The 19446-nt window shown below is 35.0% G+C and overlaps 2 protein-coding genes across 2 annotated transcripts; one reads left to right on the top strand and one right to left on the bottom strand.

Annotated features, from left to right (window-relative positions):
* The first annotated feature begins 4443 nt into the window (after nucleotides 1-4443).
* Nucleotides 4444-5959, top strand: LOC145591847 (F-box/FBD/LRR-repeat protein At1g16930-like). Its single transcript, XM_081648339.1, has 2 exons — nucleotides 4444-5562; nucleotides 5732-5959. The coding sequence occupies exons 1-2, from the start codon at nucleotides 4444-4446 to the stop codon at nucleotides 5957-5959; spliced, it is 1347 nt and encodes a 448-aa protein (XP_081504465.1).
* A 7948-nt stretch (nucleotides 5960-13907) lies between these two features.
* On the bottom strand, nucleotides 13908-15248 carry LOC145591846 (F-box/FBD/LRR-repeat protein At5g22660-like). The gene has a single exon (XM_081648338.1). The coding sequence runs from the start codon at nucleotides 15246-15248 to the stop codon at nucleotides 13908-13910; it is 1341 nt and encodes a 446-aa protein (XP_081504464.1).
* Between the last annotated feature and the right edge of the window lie 4198 nt (nucleotides 15249-19446).

Raw genomic sequence — 19446 nt, 5'->3', positions numbered from 1 at the left:
TCCGAGATAATATCTTGACTTTCTTAATATTGTTTATCAATTAATATTATTCATGGATTTTCAGCATATATTTAGTCCATATCATTTGACTTTAGATTGCTTAATTCAAGGAGAGTATACGGAGTATTTTGTTATTTTGTGCTCTGAACATTATATTTTAGGTTTTCTTATTACCACACATACAACTATATTAGAGTAGGTTATTCCTTCAACCTAATTTTTTTTCCTCCCCACATTATTCCTATGGCTACTAACACCATTCCTAATGATGTTGAAGCTAATTGTGGTCTGTTATCAACCTCACTAATATTATCAAACTCAATTCAACCAATTATTTATCCTGAAAAATTCAACTTTAGACTATACTTGTGGGATATGACCTTTTCAAGTTTCTTCATGGATCTCACCCTGACCTCCTCCTCCATCCACATTTTTTATATTTAAGTCAAGTTTATATTACGGATTAGTAAAAGATAAATTTGATTATATATTAAATGTAGATTATCACTCAAATATACTAATGTGTATAAATTATATATCTTATTTAAAAAATATAATACGGAGTACTACCTCCACTTTGGTAAGTGTTACATTTAAATGATCTCCAATTCACCATATTCATGCTATATGTGATAAACATATTTTTTACCCCGACAACTCAAGTACCCATGACAACTCGAGTAACCCCTGTCACATGGTACATCAGGCCGCTTACAGAAAAATGTGATAAACATATCAAATGTCTACATAAAGATGTGACTATATTCATGCTATATGTGAATATAAAAAATTCCTATTTTTAGAAGTTACATGTTAAATTTCAAGTGTTTTAAAGGCCATAGAGAAAAAAGATATGACATTATTTGTGGTATACGAAATACAATATTAATACAATGATCATGTTGTTTTATAATAGAAATTATCTTTCCAAGCATATATTGAGTTCACAAAGTTTCGTATCTGGTTGGCTACACCGTGTGGCAGAGATTACTTGGTTAGGGGTTACTCGGTCGATCAGGGGTTACTAGGTCAAGGGTTTGCTATTTGATCGATTAAGGGTCACTCAGTCAGTTTGGGGTTACTCGGTCAGTGGTTACTCGTGTTTTGGCGTGTGTCAGTTGTGCCAGTCACATAGAAAAAGCGTTGTATATATTGAGTTAGTGGACAGATTTTAATCATTTTTAAAATGAGGTGGCCAGTGACTAAAATAGAAATGAGAAAAAAAAAATGACTTAATGTTGGGATTGATTATCAGTAGTTCATTGATTGAGTTGAATTATATTTAAAAACTTTACATTTAATTTAAGAATAAAAAAGTTGTCTTTAAAGTAGATATTATTATTTTAAGAGGTTAAAAATGCATGATGAAGACATCTATGTAAGTAAATTCATTATTACTCATTAAATCGTTTTATCTTAAAATTTTGTGAAATGAATATAAGTAATAAGATTTGTAAGCCGTGCATCGTACGGGTTCTATGCTAGTTATTTTCTATTTGGGCGAACTTTTGTAATTTGTTAAGCTTAGGTACTTAAATAGTACGAGTAAAATGTACTCCCTCCATTTTTAAATATTTGCTCCACTTTCTTTTTCCGGTCGCTTTTAAGTACTTGCTCCATTTCGTTTTTTGGAAATCTTTTACAATATTTAATTCATTTATCACATTTAGTGGACCCAACATAATACTTTCTCTCCTCCTATTCTTCCACTACTTTTGCTTTTTACAATTTTTTATTTTCTCAACTACCCACCACCTTTATATTTTATTACTTTCTCCAATTTCTCCTAAAACTCCGCGCATGGAGAAATGGAGCAAGTATTTAAAAATGGAGGGAGTAGAAAATGTATTGTAGACTTGTAGTCCTATAAACATTGTTGACTTGCAATTTCTTAACTTAGAACATGTTCTGATTTGCTGAACTGAACTGAATTGAACTGAATTTTTATGAGAGAAGGAAATTAAGAACTGAACTGAATTGAATTAAACTAAAATTAAGCTGAAGAGAATAGGCCAAAAATGGCCTTCTTACTAGGCTTATATAAAGTGCTACTCATAATATGTTATGTAATCATATTCAAGGGAAAATAACAAAAGACTTGTTGAAACAAAAGTCTAAAAAATTGGACCGGACTTGTAAAAACAAGTTTGGTCCGATCCAGATTGAATTTTTTAAGGTCCTATCCTCGATCTTCAAAAAGCTCAGATTTCGGTCTTTCACTCCAATAAGTCTCAGTGTGGTCCAATCCAATTTTAGACGTGCATAGCCTTAATTAGGATCAAAAGAAGCAAAAGTTTAAAAGTTAAACACATCCCTAAAGTTAGGATTACTCTAGAATAATTAAAAACTTGAATTACTCCAGAATAAATGCTTAAACACACCTTATTCGGCCCTAACTTGGACCTGACCGGACTGGCACCTGTTCAAGCCTAAAGCTTAGGTACGAAATGTGAATATTTAGCCTTGGTCCGATCCGACCTGGCCCATGATCAAATACATATTCTTATGCCCACAACCCATGAAAATTTTACACTACACCCCGGTGTAGCTTCTGCTACCTACACCCCCCTCCCCAAGTGACGTCATTTTGAACATATAATATTTCAAAACTGAACATATTTTATTAATAGTTGTAAATGAACATATAATTATTTATAATTGAACATTTAATTAAGGAGTATTATTATAGATGAAAAATGTATAAAATTTATAATTTTTATACTTGTTATTGAAAATTTTAAAGGTAGCACACACTCCTTATTGTAATTGTAAGAATCATTTCCATGAAAACTACATACAATATAGCACACACTCTTATTGAAATTCATTATTAAATTTGTTAAAATAACTAATTTATGATATAATTGGGTGCTTTAATTAGTAGTATAAAAATGAACTTTTAAGTATATGCACATATTCATTTTAAAATTAATGCATTTACTTGTTAAAAATGAAATGATCATGAATAAGAATGAAAATGAACATTATCAATACGTAAATTAACATTTATATATTATGAAAATGAACATTTATCAATACGTAAATTAACATGTATCATCTATTAAAATATGAATGACGTTATACTAACATATAAATGAACATTTAACAAAATGAAATTGAACGTTCATAAAATTAAAAAATAAAAATTAAAGAAATAATAATAAATTAAAAAAAATAACTACGAACGATAATCTTTGTTTCTCTTCTCTGAAACGGTTTCCTTCGCTCTGCAAACAAAACTGTAGAATGTACAGATATAATTTATTAGTTCTTCGATAAAAATTGCTAAGATTATAGTATAATACTTACATTGATTTACATTACTATATATGTAAATGAACATTATGAATTTCCTATATGATCAAAAGATTTCATAGGTATGCATAAGTCAGTTTCTCAACTCACATGAATGAATATTTATGCATTTCATAAATGTGCATAACATATCATAAAAATGAACATTTTTTTATTTTGGCATATAAAGTCAAATATAAACTCAAATAGATTCAAATATACAAATGAACATTTATAATTCAGTATATGTTCATATATTACCTCGGAATTGTAGAAATATTAACATCTATACCATAAGTTTTAATATCTTTTAAAAGTTCTTAGTCTACAATAGGAGATTTTTACAATGACTATGTAGTAATATATAAATAAATATTTGTATTAATCATTTTTTAACATGTGAATGATTGTATACTAATATATAAATGAACATTTATAAATATTTTTTTTTAAAAAAAAAACCACTACGAACTAATTTAATTAATGCTTACTTTTCTCCAGTTTTTTTTTTATGTTCTTCTCTGAAGCTATTTCGTTCATACTACAATAAAAAAAATGAAATACTTTATACTCAAAATTCAAAATGTACTTGTTCAAATTACTAGTTTTAAAACTAAAAATAGTAAATGTTCCTGTAACACAATTGCAACAATAAATTATAAAAATTAGGGTTTATACTCTTTTTCGAATTAAATATGAACAAAATCACTTACTCCTTTGAATTTCGACCTTGATTTGTTGAATTATGTATCAGTTGAACAACTTTTTTGGATAATTTGTCGCAAAGTTTGTTGAAAATTTTGGATTAGAAAATGCTGAAAATGGGTGTAGAGAGAGAAAATGCAGAAAATGGGTGAGGAGAGAGAAAGTGAAAAAAGATAAATGGTGGTTTGATTTTTACTGTACAATTGCAGAAAGTGGGTATATGAGGGAGATTGTTAAACGCATCGTTTAGAGTGGGGGTGTAGGGTGTGGTACCTACACTAGGGTCTAGTGTATAACAATTACACAACCCACTTGATTTGGACAATTTTGGTCACTGGACTAGCCTCCTTTCTTTGCCTTTTTCTGTAAACTCCGGTACCTAAAAAGGGGGAAAAAAAACACAGAGAGTGAGAGTAAAGGGCGAGAGTGATGGAGAAATTAAGAATGGGTGATTGCAAAATCATGAAATACTACACCAGAAAACGACCCAGAAGCTCAATTGAGGAAGAAGAAGACAGGTTGAGTTCATTTCCAGACGCCATTCTCACCGATATTCTTTCTCGCCTCTCCATTTATTCCGCCGCCAAGACCTCCGTCTTATCTCACCGGTGGCGCCGCCTCTGGACCGGCGTCCCCCTCGTTGATCTCGAAGTTTACAATGAACCAGAATCCACCGCCGAAATCAGCTACATCCTACGCCAGCTTACCTGTCGGAAACTCCGCCACTTTGGTCTCACTTTGGAAGGGGGGTATCATTCTCCTGCAATTTGTGTATCAGAATCAGATTCATGGTTCCGCGAAGTTTGCAGCCGAAATGTGGAGAATATTCACATCTATGCAGAGTATGGTATTTCCTCGAATTCCTTGTCATTACCCGCTTTTCTGTTCAATTCTCAATCTTTGGTAACTTTGACAATAAAGGGTTTGCTTAATTTGCCGAAAATTAAAGATTTGTGTGTTAATCTCCCGAATTTAAAGAAGCTTTCCCTGAACTACCTTGATGATTTCCCTCTTTGTTTGGAGACTTTAATTAAGTCTTCCCCACTTTTGGAACATTTGGGTTTAGTCTTCCATTTAGGTCGGTCTAGTCATGTTGTAAATATAATTGCTTCCAAGTTGAAGTCATTGTCTATAAATATGCTAGGCAGTACTCGGGACACTAGAGTATGTATTGATGCACCCAAATTGGCAGACCTTAAAACTGAAGATTGGACTTCAATTTATTACTTTCTCTGGAATCCATCTACATTAGTTAAAGCGTGTATTGGATTGAAGAGTGTTGACGAGTATTGGGTGGAATTAGAAGGTGGAGAGGAGGATGAGCAGGATTACGGCTCATTATCTGGACCACGAAAAAAATATATTCGCCAGATGACCAAGTTTGTTGGAGGATTATCTAGTGTTAGCAAACTTGAGCTGAAGCTAGAGAGTTGGACCAATATTTTGAGATATTTTAATTATGTGAATCTGCCAATCTTCTCAAATTTAACCTGTCTTAAGACAAATTGCTTTAAGGATTTGCTCATTTCTTTAATTTGTTTTCCCAACTTAGAGCATCTTCAGGTATGCTTAAAAATAAATGATGATAAAATGGAAAAAAGGAGTTGGTGTGCACCGGATTCAGTTCCAGATTGTTTAGTAACTAAGCTAAAGACTATACTAATAACGGGACTATGATGATGAACTCAGGCTTCTAGCATACATTTTGAGTAATGCAATTGTTTTGAAAAAGCTTCATGTAGATTTTTGTCAAGAGGCATATGTTGAATTTCTTGATAATGAACGTGAAAAAGCATATGCAGCGTGGAAGGAATGCCATTTCTGTAGGTCATTGTTAAACCTTCCAAGGAGCTCCTCGATGTGTGAGGTTGTGGTTTCTGGTTGGTTTGTCAAAGCATCAAGTAATGCCGTACAAGACGAATACCTTACATGTCAAATGTATTTGGGTGAATATACCTGAAAGATGCAACTTGTTTTCCAATGCAACATTCTACCGTATGGGTTGCAGACTTGCAGGTGTTGACTATTAAGTTACATGTAATTTTTGTTTAGGCATAGTTACATGTAATTTTGGTTTAGGCATAACAATGTATCTAGAAATGCTGGATATTACCCTCAAAAAAAAAAGAAATGCTGGATATTTATCAAGGTATCCTAGCCTTGCAATGTATTTTACTCTTTTCTATAAAGTTTATATGATGTATTCAAGTTCGTTTACTTCTCTGTATATGGCTATGCATGATAAATCTTTCATTTATTAATGCCTTAGTGTATGTAGTATGAGCTCTGAAGTACGTCTATAAATGCAAGGAAATAATTTAAAAGCTCACTAGTGTATCAATAGATTAAGAGGCTGTTCTAAGCTAATTTTGGAATTAAAAGATGAAGAGGATGATGAGCAGGATTACGGCTCATTATCTGGACCACGAAAAGAATATATTTGCCAGATGACCAAGTTTGTTGGAGGATTATCTAGTGTTAGCAAACTTGAGCTGAAGCTAGAGAGTTGGACCAATATTTTAAGATATGTTAGTTATGTGAATCTGCCAATCTTCTCAAATTTAACCTTTCTTGAAACAAATTGCCTTAAGGATTTTCTGATTTCCTTAAATTGTTTTCCCAACTTAGAGAGTTAGAGCATCTTGAAGTCTGCTTACAATTAAATGATGATAAAATGGAGAAAAGGAGTTGGTGTGCACCGGGTTCTATTCCTGATTGTTTTGCAAGTAAGCTCAAGACTATACAAATAAGGGGACTAAAGATCGTTGGTGATGAACTCAGGCCTCTGGCATACATTCTGAGTAATGCAATTGTTTTGGAAAATCTTCTTGTACATTTTTGTACAGTGGACGGGGCATATGTTGAAAATGAACGTGAAAATGCATATGCAGTGTGGAAGGAATGTCAGTTCTGTAAGTCATTATTAAACCTTCCAAGGAGCTCCTCGACATGTGAGGTTGTGGTTTCTTGTAGGTCTGTGACACAGCATCAGGTAATGCCGTACAAGGCAGATACCTTACATGTCAAATGTATTTTGAGTGAATATACCTGACACGCAACTTGTTTTCCAAATGCAACATTCTAGCTTATGGATTGCAAACTTGCAGGTATTGCCTATTGACTACTAAGTTCTGATTGATTTTTGGTTTATGTATAATTACATATAGTCTTGGTTTAGGAATAACAATGTTTCTAGAAATGCCGGATATGTATCAAGTTATTGTAGCCTTGCAATGTGTTTTACTCTTTTCTGTAAAGTTTATATGACGGATTCAAGCTCATTTACTTTCTATATATAGCTATGCATGGTAAATCTTTCATTTATTAATTTCTTAGTGTATGTAGTATGAACTCTGAAGTACGTCTATAAAATTCAAGGAAATAATCCAAAAGGTCACTGGTGTATTGATAGATTATGAAGCTTAAATTCCAAAGCTGTTCTAAGATAATTTTATGAGTTTATGACTAGCATTTCCCTACATTAACATGTACAACTGACTAATGAGAACAGGGTTCTTCGCAACTGGCGATCTATTTGTAAATACTAAATAAAAAAGAAGATCAAAGTAAGAAACTGCTAGGCTGCTAGCTCCATTTTATTTGTATAGATATTGAAATTTTATAGGGAGTAAAGATTACTAAGAAAAGGTGGGGTGGGGATGTAAGGATTAAGGGCTCAAACTCACTTGCAATTTACCCACAACAACAATGAACAAACAAGCATAACAATCAAGAACAACCATGAAAGAAAATTAAGCAAATAAAGGAGACAATATTACCGTGGGAAAACCCGAAAATCGGGAGAAAAAACCCACCCTTGCACTATGGAGTAGTATTGATGATGAATGAAATCAAGATTACAAGCATGAATTGTATGGAATTCAAATGCTCCTCACAAACTCTCTCAAACCCTCTCTTAGTGTTTAATGTTTGTGAATCATGAAAAATAAGAGATCTAAAGCAATATATATAGTCTAGGTATTAGGAGATAATCAAAGGCTAAGATTAATCAAGAGGGAGGAAAAAGTTAATCAAGGCCACACAAAGAAAAACGGGCCTGAAAAACAGAGCAACTCCGTGAAACCCAGTGGAGCGGGCGCTACCCAAAACATGAGCGGCCGCTCAAGCAAACTGGAAGAAAAATAGACAAAACGAGCCTCGAAAGGAGCAGGCGCTCCTACATAGAGGAGCGGCCGCTCCGTATTCTCCTACTGGACAGCTTCTCGTAAAACAGTCATATCTTCCTCGTTTCTTGGCCAAATTTAGCTAATGACCAGTCGTTGGAAAGCTCTTGAGATAAGCTATCACCTCCAATTGGAATCATCTCAAAATATTTTCCAGATTGAGAGATATGCTCATTTGAAGTCAGCCCTTTTCTTAAAGTGGTCAAATTCTTCACCTCATTGATTTCACCTTATGCCTCCTTGATTTATCCATCTCCACACAAATCCTAACAAGGGATTCTTTTTTTTTTTTTTTTTCATGACAATTTCCGATGAGAGGACATTGCAGAAGCTGTATTTACTGGTAATGGGAGTTTAGGAATCCTGTATATTCCCTTTTGGTTTATAATGCTAAAGTTAGGCAGCTTCTCTTTGTTCGTATACAGTCAAACTCAGATTTTTGCACTACCCTAGTCATCTAATTAGCAAGTGGCTAAAATTGCTAGGATATCTAAGAAAGGAAAGAGAGTAAGAGAGGGATGACCTTATGTTCACTTAATCACTTGTGTACTACCTGGGTATTGAGTGGTCAGACACTCCTCTTGCTAGAGGTGGCTCAGTTGGCGTAGCAAAAACCATGTTACTGCTGCTTTAACTCTGAGAATTCTGAACTCTCTAGTGCGTTAGATTTATATCCTGATCATCCTGAATTGCATTGCAATCTGCATCAGTCCCTTGCATGAGGAAAAGCTGCCTTGCAGAATATCTAACATTTTTACAGCTGAACTCCATTTTTCTCTAAAAATCCCAATAGATAGGCCCCAATAAACCTTCAGATTGCTCTGCAAACTGAACTCCATTTTCAGTTTATGAGAATCCCAATAGATAGACCCTAGTAAACCTCAGCCATTGTTTTCTAAGCACCATACAGGGAAGTAGCAGAGCATTAGCTTCAAACTTGTGCCCTTGCATTTCTCATTGTTCTGTACACATGTGCTGACATGATATATGATTACCATCTGCTACAGAAATAGCTTCTAATGGAATCTGATCCAACTTGCACCCCAACTTATTAGCTACATTCACATCCACAAAAATATGAGTGCTACCCGAATCAATCAAGATATGCAAGTCTTTTCCATTTACTACAACCTTTACTCTCATAGTTTGAAAAGATTGGTTACCAGCCAGAGCACTCACTGAAATTTGAGGTTCCGAATCACTTTTCTGATTTTGAATCCATCTCTTCTTCACACTCTTTTCCTCAAGAACCAGAAATTTCAACAAAAAAGCTGAGGCTCCTTGAACTGACACTTATGCTCTCTTGAGTAAGGCTGGTCACATTAATAGAATAATCCCTTGGCAATCTTTTCTTGCCTAACATCAGCTGGAATATGCCTATAATTTCTTGAATTTTGTGATGTTTTAGTCAAGGAAGAAGAATTAGGTTTAAACTGAGTGGGTAGCAAGGGTGGTTTTGAACTAGGCAGTGAAGGATAACTATGGTTCAACTTAGACCCAGGCAAATTTTGCTAGTAATATTTATAGTTTTGAGCAGCAGCTCAAAGACTCTTCTTGCAGTGTGGCATATTCAATTGCCTGAGCAATTGTAGCTGGCTTAAAGTGATTTAACTTTCTTGACTCTACATTGTGTGTCTCTGGTTCTACCAAGCCACTAATAATCGACTTTGCTGCGATATTGATGGGACCGGATCTTCTTTCGAAATGAATGCAATAACCTTTCTATATCTCTTTGGAAGTCTCTCTGTTCCTCTTCCTTTTTTTTCCTTTCAGCTTGTATAGAATCTTAAGTCTCAACTGCTTCAGGTTATTTGATAATATTAAGGACTGACCAAGAAAAAGGTGTAAGAGAACAGGGTTGAGGAATCCTGGGGTAGGGTACGAAAGCCTATTAACGTTCTCCCTCAAAGTCTCAAGCAAAGTAAAATAAAACAGGGAAATGAAAACGTCTTTAGGCATTATCCCCAGCTGCCTTTCATTGCTTCCATTCACAGGTTTAGGGAGTTACTCCAAGGTCCGAGGTGAGTTCATGACCATGAATTCGGAGAACGGTCCAGTTCTGAGACCGTGCTGAAGGGCGAAAATTGCTAGCCCTTGGTCCAGTTGGGAAATGCTGGATGACTCGTTGCTGAAGCGAGTCAGATAGTCGCGGAGGCTTTCGGCCTCCCCTTGCTGCAGACCCATAAGTTCTGCAGTATTCTTCTCCTGGCGATTTGCCGTAGAAAACTTGCTCTTGAACTTGGCGGACAGATCGTCCCACCCAGTTATCGAGCCCTCCTTTACTCCCTTAGAGATCCACACTTGCGCGACCCCCTTGAGAGTGGTGGGAAAATATTTGCACCAGGTCGCTTCGGACCTGGGGCAGAGGTGCATGTGTGCCTTGTATGTGGCAATATGGTCCTTCGGATCCGAACTCTCATCATAGGTAACGTGCGACGGGATTTTAACCGTTGGCACAGGGTCTTCCAATATCCATTGCTCGAATGGAGAACTGGAAGGAAGCATCACGACCTTGCCTTTATTCCTAGCCGAAGGGACCGCGCTCCGCCCTCTCAGAGAGGTAGAAGTGGTTTTCGTCCCTGGCTGGGAAGTCTGGACTTCGGCTGCAGGAAAGGAGAGGCGGCTGTGCACACTCCGCTCCCTGTCGCCGAGACGTTCAAGAGCGCTTCGGCGAACGGTTTCTGGCCGAGAGGCAGAATTGCTGCTCCTGTTTGTTTTGCTCAAGGTGAGCTGGGTAGTAGGTTCCTTGAAGAAATGAGAGTTCCTGTTTCTTTCTCTTTTGGTTCTCCAGGTTTCCTCTTCCCATTCTACCAATTCCCTGAAGGATGAGGGTTTCCCCCCTTCCCGACCGAGCTTTCTTCGCTGATGCCTGGTTTGCGGAGGAGTTCGGTCCCGTGGAGGTGGCATGTTCTGGGCCTTCATGGCATTCATGAGGACCGCTAGGGCTCTCACTACCTCCTCCGAGTTGGGCCCTGTCTGGGGTGTTCTCTGCTGAGAGCGAGAGTGAGAATGAGCAGCAGTAGAGGGAGAATGAATACTCCGAGGTTGACTCCGAGTATGAGAATGAGTCCTATGAGTAGACTGATTGTCTTCATTCGACCGAGGTGGACTCGGTTGATGATTGGATCGAATTATGGGAGAAAGGGTTCTCTCCCTTGATTGCCCCCGGAACTGAGCTCCTCGGACGGGCTCCGGTCCCGCGGAGGAGATGAAATAGGAGTAGGGTGGTCCAAGGGCCCCCCACCTAGTGACTTTCGGCGTTTCCTCGAAGGAGAAGCACCGTTGTTCTTGTTCTTGTGATTCTTAGCCATTGATACTAAAATTATGGTAGAACGAATGAGATTGGCTTAAAGATTTTTTGAAAGTCCTCCCCACAGACGGCGCCAAATTGTTTCGGGTGAAACAATGGGACCTTGCCGAAGGTCCTGAGAAGTGGTGAAGACTGGGTTCAGTCCAAGTGATGTTGGGCCGAGGATTTCCTGCACAGCAAACACACGTAAACTAGCCTCGGGGGTATTGTCGAGGAAGGCCCCTCAGATGCTAAAGTCAGTACAATGTGTAGAGAGAGAAAGCTATGCAAGAGAATTAATTGCTTGAGGCTTTATGTGTGTGTATGTAAAATGGTGAAATTGATGGCTTTTATACCTTCGCACATATTGGAGAAGTGGGCCTAGGCCCAATTGACTTGCCACGTTTGACTGACCTTGACTTTAGCACAAATGGAGAGTTGAACCTTGACCTTGGGCTTTTAATTGGGTCATTTATGGACTGGGCCCAATTGGACTAAATTGGACCTAAACACAATGTACCTGAATTAATATATCTGTGTAAGATTTGAGTTTATTCTGCTGAAAGCTTATGAATGGAAGCTAAAAAGAATGGCAACATGGTTTTGTGAGATGGGAGTTTGTTGAATTATTGGTATTAGATAGTTCAACCATATCTCCAAGAAAAATTGGTGCTGGTTGTATGAATCATGATGGGTATCCAATTGATCGGCTTTAATGACATGAATCATGATAGACTCTAATGTATATAATGACATGAATCACAAAAGAAAAGCATAGGAAAAGGTTCAAAGTGAGGAACTGTACTGCTTGCCACGTCTCTTCTTAGTATAATGAGTTTATATTGTATAAAAATAACTATGTAGAGGTGAAATTGGGTTCTTCAACATGTAGTAATTTGGCTAAGCTAAAGTTCCTCTGAATTCCCATTCTGTTCAGACTGCTAATGGTAGTTACTTTCTGTCGGTGCTCAATTCATTCATAATTCTACACTCACCTTTTGTTTTCTGCGCGATCTTACAAACCAATATGGCCAGAAACTAATAATATGGTACTGACAACATATGACCAATCTTTTGTGAAATTCCTTGTGGAATTTTGGAAATGTATTACATCTTTCCGAAAAACTGCTCAAAAATTCCAGTTTGTTTACCATAATAATTCACCATATGTTATAAAGCTATAAACGAGTCACATTGCTCTGCACCACTAATAAGTTTTGACGATAATGGTGTGAAGGGATCAACTTTAATATCCAAACAGAGAAAAAGATTATAATGGTGTACCAGAGTCATATTATGGTGTAACAGAGAAGAAAATTTTAAGATGCCTAAATCATGCATCTTGAAATGCTGGATTTTTCAGGGTGTATTGGGTTGCAATGTATTGGTCTTTTGGTTTATCCTATACTCTATATGTTCACTTCTACTTGATTATAAAAATTCTAGCTCTTTCTACTTAATTGCACTATTGACTGAAGGATGAAAACAGTAGCAGACTAGCAGTCATCTGATTTCAGAGGGTCTTGTGCTTTTGTCATTACGTCTACTCTTACAAGTAGCCGAGAGTAGAATTAGAGTTCACAGCAACTAATAGAACATTAAAAAGCCTATTTGATGGAGTGCTCCTTATAATATTTGAGGATGACAATTTTATTGGGGACTAACGCTTACTTAATGTTACAAAAATTGAATTTGATGTTCATGCTGCAAAATAGCCTATCCTATGCCATACATTGTGACACTGAAGTATTTTGGATGATGTTAGGAAAACAGGTCAGCCAACATTTGTCCTCGACGCATTAATTATCTGTATGTGCTATATGTTTGATTGCAATTAAGGTCTTTCTTGGTTAGTTTGGAGCGAAGTATCTATGTAAGTGTGAGGAATGAAAAAAACCAGGAGAACGCTAAACACTACTTTAACTTGTTACAATTTGATGGATTTCTAGACAATTTAAGGTTTTGAATCTGAAATTCTCAAATTCCCCAAAATCAAATCACAAAGCAGCATATCACACAGTCAAGTCACATAAAAAAAGACTTTCATGTTGAGATAATCACACAAATACTAATACAGAGTACAATGTTAGATAGTAGTACTTCGTATTAAGCTTGATTCATCCAATAATGGTTTAGCCCTTTTCAATCACACGAAAAACAAAATCCGCAGCAATTATCTAAAAATTTGCAAATACTTTCTATTTAATTACAAGCATATACTAGTATATACATACAGATGGAAATCAGGCAATCACTTCAATTATCATAATAAAATTACAAACCTGCAAGGATCAAATTCACTAAATGTTCAAAACTCTTCATTATTATTATTATTTCTCTTCTAAGCAACACAGAGTACGAATAAGACTTAAATCAACTTAAATATCTTATACTGAACAACCAAAAAAAATTAAGAATTTTGTAGTCAATACCTGCTACCCATACATACATACATACCTACCATAAACCATAACCTCACAAGTAGATGAGCTCCTTGGAAGCATCAACAATGACCTATAGAACTCACATTGTACATTTGATTCTCTATATAACTGTACGACAAGCTTTTCCAAAACAATTGCTATACTCAGAATGTATGCCAGAGGCTTGAGGTCATAATCCTTGCAGTTTAGGTCCCATATTTTTATATTCTTGAGCTTACTTACCAAACTACCTGGAATAGAATCCGGTGCACACCAATCCGGCATAGGATCATCAAACCACCATAAACACGCGTCAAGATGCTCTAAGTTGGGAAAGCAATGTAGTGAAGACATCAAATGATTAAAGAAACTTGTTTCAAGACGAGTTACATTGTAAAAGATTGGCAGATTCACAGGATTACGATATCTGAATATATTGATCTGAATATTATCTAGGTTCAGCACAAGGTGGGTAACACTAGACATTCCTCTAACAAACTTGATCATCTGGCAAATATATTTTTCGCTCTCCATGTCGCCTTGCCATGTATTAGCGTCAATACATGATTTGACTAATGTAATCGGATTCCGGAGAAAGTAATAAATTGAATTGCAATCCTCAATTCGAAGGTTCACCAATTTGGGTGCATCAATAGATACTCTAGTGCGCTGTGTCCATTCCCGGTGCGAAATTTTCATATTTATAGACAATGACTTCAAATTGGGAGCAATTATATTCACAACTTTACTAGACAAACTCGAATATGAATCTAAACAGAAGACTAAATCCAAAAGTTCCAAAAGTGGGGAAGACCTAATTAGAGTCTCCAACCACAGACAGATATCCTCAAGTTGATGTAGGGTAAGTTTTTTCAAATTAGGCAGATGAAAACGCATTTTCTCAATTTTTGGCCATTTAAACGAACCGTGTAAATTCAAAGTTACCAGATATGGAGAATTGACCAGAAAAGCGGGTATGCAAAACGAGGGTATAAAGTAGTCACGTTTACCATCTCGCGGTACATTGAATGTGATATTCTCAACATTTCGGCTGCAAACTTCTCGAAACCAAGACACTGATGCTCTGCACTTCGGATCATCGTAAAAATCGTTCAAATTACTCAAATTGAGAGCAAACTTGTGGAGCTTCCGAGATGTAAGCTTCTGTAGGATGTGGTCAATTATGGCGGTGGATTCTAATCGAGCATCAACGCAGGTGACATCGGCCCAGAGGTATCGCCAACGGTGGGATAAGACGGAGGTGGCGGCGGCGGATTTGATCGGAAGGAGTGAGAGAATTTCGATGAGGATGGCGTCTGGAAGCGAGCTCAATTGATCTTTTTCGTCTTCCATTGTCAAACTCTTGCTTGGTCCAATACTCTGATAGTCTGATCTATTGCTAAAATTGAAGAACGATTTGCTAAATTGGTGCTAAAAAATAAAGAAATTACTAAAATAGTGTTCACTTTAAAATATTTCTCATAGTAGTGTTCACGTAGGATTGGAAAACTTTAAACCTAATTTTTATCGCTTCGTATATAAAATCTAAATAAAAAAATCATTGGAGTCTTAATACTATTCTCTAAGGGTTTTAATTCACCATTGTTCCAAACATTGATATTTCATGTTATATATATTTTTGACAATTTATATCCATAACAAATATGCTACAAATGGATTGCAGCAATCAATTCACTTATTTGAAGCAGGGGAAGCATGAAATGTCTAGCTTTGGTCATATCATTGTTAGGGACATCCTTAAACTAGCTTCTTTAATTACTCGCAAGTCAGCAGATGTGGGAATGTGGTTGCCGACAAACTTGCTCAAAATAGTACGTAGAAACTATGAGCATTTGAGAGTTTGGGTGGAAGACTATCCTTCTTGTATTAGCTCTGCTATTTTGCTAGATATTCTAGTTTAGCTTAATAAAATTCTTGGTTACTAGGTCTGCTATTTTGCTAGATATTTCTAGTTTAGCTTAATAATATTCTTGGCAAAAAATTTTGTATACACCCGGTTTACACTAATATTAGTGTATATCGAGCAGTATAAGGGTAACATTTAGCTAATTTTAGGGTAACTTTAAACATAATATAATTTTTATATAAATAGACAACAAGAAAAGTTTTATAAAGGTAATTTAATTACATTCAATTACTAATAATTGATTTTTAGTCATTTAAAATGTGATTCTTTACTAATAAAGCTTAGATAATTTTTATTTGTATTTGGTTACTTTTATGCATATTGGGGTAACTTTTATTCATTTCAGGGGTAACTTTTGATCACTTTAAGCTATCTTGGTTACTTGCTGTCAAAGAAAAAAAAAATGCTAGAAAATTTTTAAATATTTATATTACTGCATCATATTCATACTCCATAGTGCTTAATTTCATTTTTACTATTAATTAAATACAAAAGCATTAATGATGAGACTCAATGCTAAATAAAATTAAGATATCGTAAGCATTATTTAAGATAAATTTTTTGATGTTTGACTTAATAAAGATATATCTTATATGCATAAATGAAAGTTTGGATTGAAGAAATCCTACCTACTGTAATCTCTGATGTTCTCCTTGATTAAGGTTTGAGTAACTAATAGAAAAAACCCTCTTCGTGTCAAAAAACATAAAAAAATAAAAAATAATTTGATGGTATACATATTTTTAGGATTTTATTATAAAAAGGTCTCTTCAATGATTTTTTAACCATACCCTAGGTTCGTAAATTTCCGAACCTACATGAACACTAAATTGAGAAATATTTTTAAGTGGACACTATTCTAGTAATTTCTTTATTTTTCAACACCACATGGGCAAATCGTTCAAAATTGAATGAACATAAATGCTTTGTTCTCATTGATGGCCATCATGACCAATATATAATACAAGTTTAACATAAGATAGAATTAAGAAAATAACTAAAAGATAACCAAAAAATATTCTAGCCAATATTCTAGCCATAAAATATGGTCACAAAACATATCATATTATTTCTCTAAATATGGTCACAAAATATATCATATTAATTTTCTAAATATATCCTCAGTATCTATATATACATACGTAGGGCCTGTTCTTCACTTCAGCTCTAATCAGTTTAATTCAGTTATGATAAAAAAAAAAAAAAAAAAAAAAAAAAAAAAAAAAAAAAAAAAAAAAAATAAATAAAAATTGACAATAGTCATTCTATTACCATCGTTTATGATAAAACAACTCCACTAAAATTTCAATAAGCCTTCCTTGAGTGTAAGCTATACTCTTTGCGTCCCCCAAATATTACCCAATTTTCCTTTCTAGTTTTCCACCAAAAGACCACCCCACTTCATTATCTATTAACAAGGACCCTACCCTCCTTCTCCACTACATTTCTTACCCCGTAAAACAAAGGAAAATATATGTCTACCTACATAATACAGGTTTAAGGAAAGTGAAAGACTGGGAATGGCCGGGGCTAACACAAAAGGATGGAGGGCGAAAATCTTTAGCATCAGAATCATTCATTTTAGTTTGTATATAAAGACACTATACTAGTATAAAATTTACTCCATATAATTCTACATGTTGAACCCACCAAATTCCCCTTCTTTACTTGAAAAGCTTTCATGTTCTTCATAAACTCATGTAGTAGTGCAAATTAATAAGAAGGAACTTTCCTCTTTTTAGTTCCTAGCTGTCCTAATTTGTACTGAAGCACAAAGAGAAGCTACCTACTTATAGTAGCAAGAAAAAGAAAGGTAAAAGGCCTCCCTCCCAATCTCCCATCAACAATTGGACATGGGTCTACATGGTTTCCTGAGTTCTTGATGTTACAAGGAGTTCCTCTATTCCCCAATTTCTTTCAGTTACAAGAGAAATATGACAAGAGGAAGACAAAATATCAGAATAAATACTATACCATACTATTTATTTTAATATTTCTTCACTTAATAAGCAGTTCTAGATTCGAAAATGGAGACCTTGAGTTGCATGGTTTAGTAACCAGCTAACCACTTACTTCGGACTTGTCTGTCCGTTGTTAGATACGTTAAATTAAACAATGGAATTGATATCAGTGGTGCTTGGTTCTAATTGTATACCTCGTATATTTTTTTAACTGGATGTGCGAACTGAATGTGCAAAAAATAATTCATAGGTCAACATTCAAAAGGAGAATCAAACAAATAATGAAATAATAATACAATGATAATACATTTACTTTTGATTGATTAATGATTTGCCCATTTTCAATCACATCGACAAAAAAACCCTCAACATCAATATTCCAAAAGCAGCAATTTGTCTAGAAACATACAGAAAAATTACACACTATCTTTTTCTATTTTTTTTTTTTTTTTTTTTTTTTGGTAAGTAAGCAAGAAATTATATTATCTCATCAAAGAAATCCAACAATTACAACTAAGCAGACAAGACAAACAAAAGCAACCCAACAGGGCAGCAACAAAACAAAGACAGAGAGCCTAAGCACCATTCAACAAAAAATTGGCCCATTCATGATCTCTATCTTTCCATTTAACCTTATCTAAGCTATTAATCCTGCACCTAACATCATGCTTAATAAGGTTACAGAGCATATCAATTCTAAATTACACACTTTCAATACAGAGTACAAACATATACTAACAGTTGAAAATCAAGCAATCACTTGAATTATCATAATAAAATTACACACCTAAAAGGATCATATTCACTAAACATCAAAGATCTTCATTATTACTACTTCTCTTCTAAGTAATACAGAGTATGAAATAGACTCTAATTTCAACTTTAATATCTCATATGGAACAATCAAAATCCACAATTCAACAACATTTGTACGCTTAATACTTATGGTCAAAAGCATTAATACATCGAAAAAAAGGGATCTTTCCACGTTAACAATCACAGTATTCTAATTTATACTGAATGTATATATGCCTCCCGAAAAAGGAAAAAAATGGAATCTTTTAGTTTCCAGTAGTCAAGGTAACAGCTGAATTTAAGCACAAAGAACAACTAGTTGTGGCAATGAAATATAGCAAAATTTCGATAAAGGTCCCAAAGCAGAAGATACAAAGAGAATTCAAAAGTTAAATGATTCAAAACCATCATGTGATTTCTCGAAAAGATTTTGCACTAGACATGCTACTTTTTCTTTCCAAACTTTTAAAATTACCTTGGATTTCAGACCAAAACATGTAACAAAGAGCAACGATAAGATTGAACTTGAACACAAACTTAGTTAGCTTTATTTAAAAAGATATGTATATCTATGATTTTCATACGCAAAAGTCAAGAGACAACCTTCAAAGTTCATTCTACAGAGAGCATTAATAAATGAGAGATTCACATAACCATAAAGAGAAGTAAAATAACTTGAATATAACATATAAACTTAATACAAAAGAGGCAACGACGAGTACATTACAAGACTACAATACATACATATTCATATTTTCTAGAAACATTGTTTAGCCTAAACCAAAAATCATTAGGATTTAGGAATTTAGTAGGCAATACCTGCAACCCATAAGCTTGAATGTTGCATTTGAAAAACAAGTTGCATATG

This window comes from Chenopodium album, chromosome 18 (genome assembly GCF_948465745.1).
Source record: "Chenopodium album chromosome 18, dcCheAlbu1.1, whole genome shotgun sequence".
Taxonomy (NCBI): Eukaryota; Viridiplantae; Streptophyta; class Magnoliopsida; order Caryophyllales; family Amaranthaceae; genus Chenopodium; species Chenopodium album.
This window is presented reverse-complemented; position numbering and strand designations above follow the sequence as displayed.

What these genes read in the sequence shown, in the direction of transcription:
- LOC145591847 (XM_081648339.1), top strand. Translation starts at nt 4,444, where the DNA reads ATGGGTGATTGCAAAATCATGAAATACTACACCAGAAAACGACCCAGA. An exon ending in CCAACTTAGAGCATCTTCAG is followed by an intron (nt 5,563 to 5,731) that starts GTATGCTTAAAA and finishes GTTTTGAAAAAG; the next exon opens with CTTCATGTAGATTTTTGTCA.
- LOC145591846 (XM_081648338.1), bottom strand. Translation starts at nt 15,248, where the DNA reads ATGGAAGACGAAAAAGATCAATTGAGCTCGCTTCCAGACGCCATCCTC.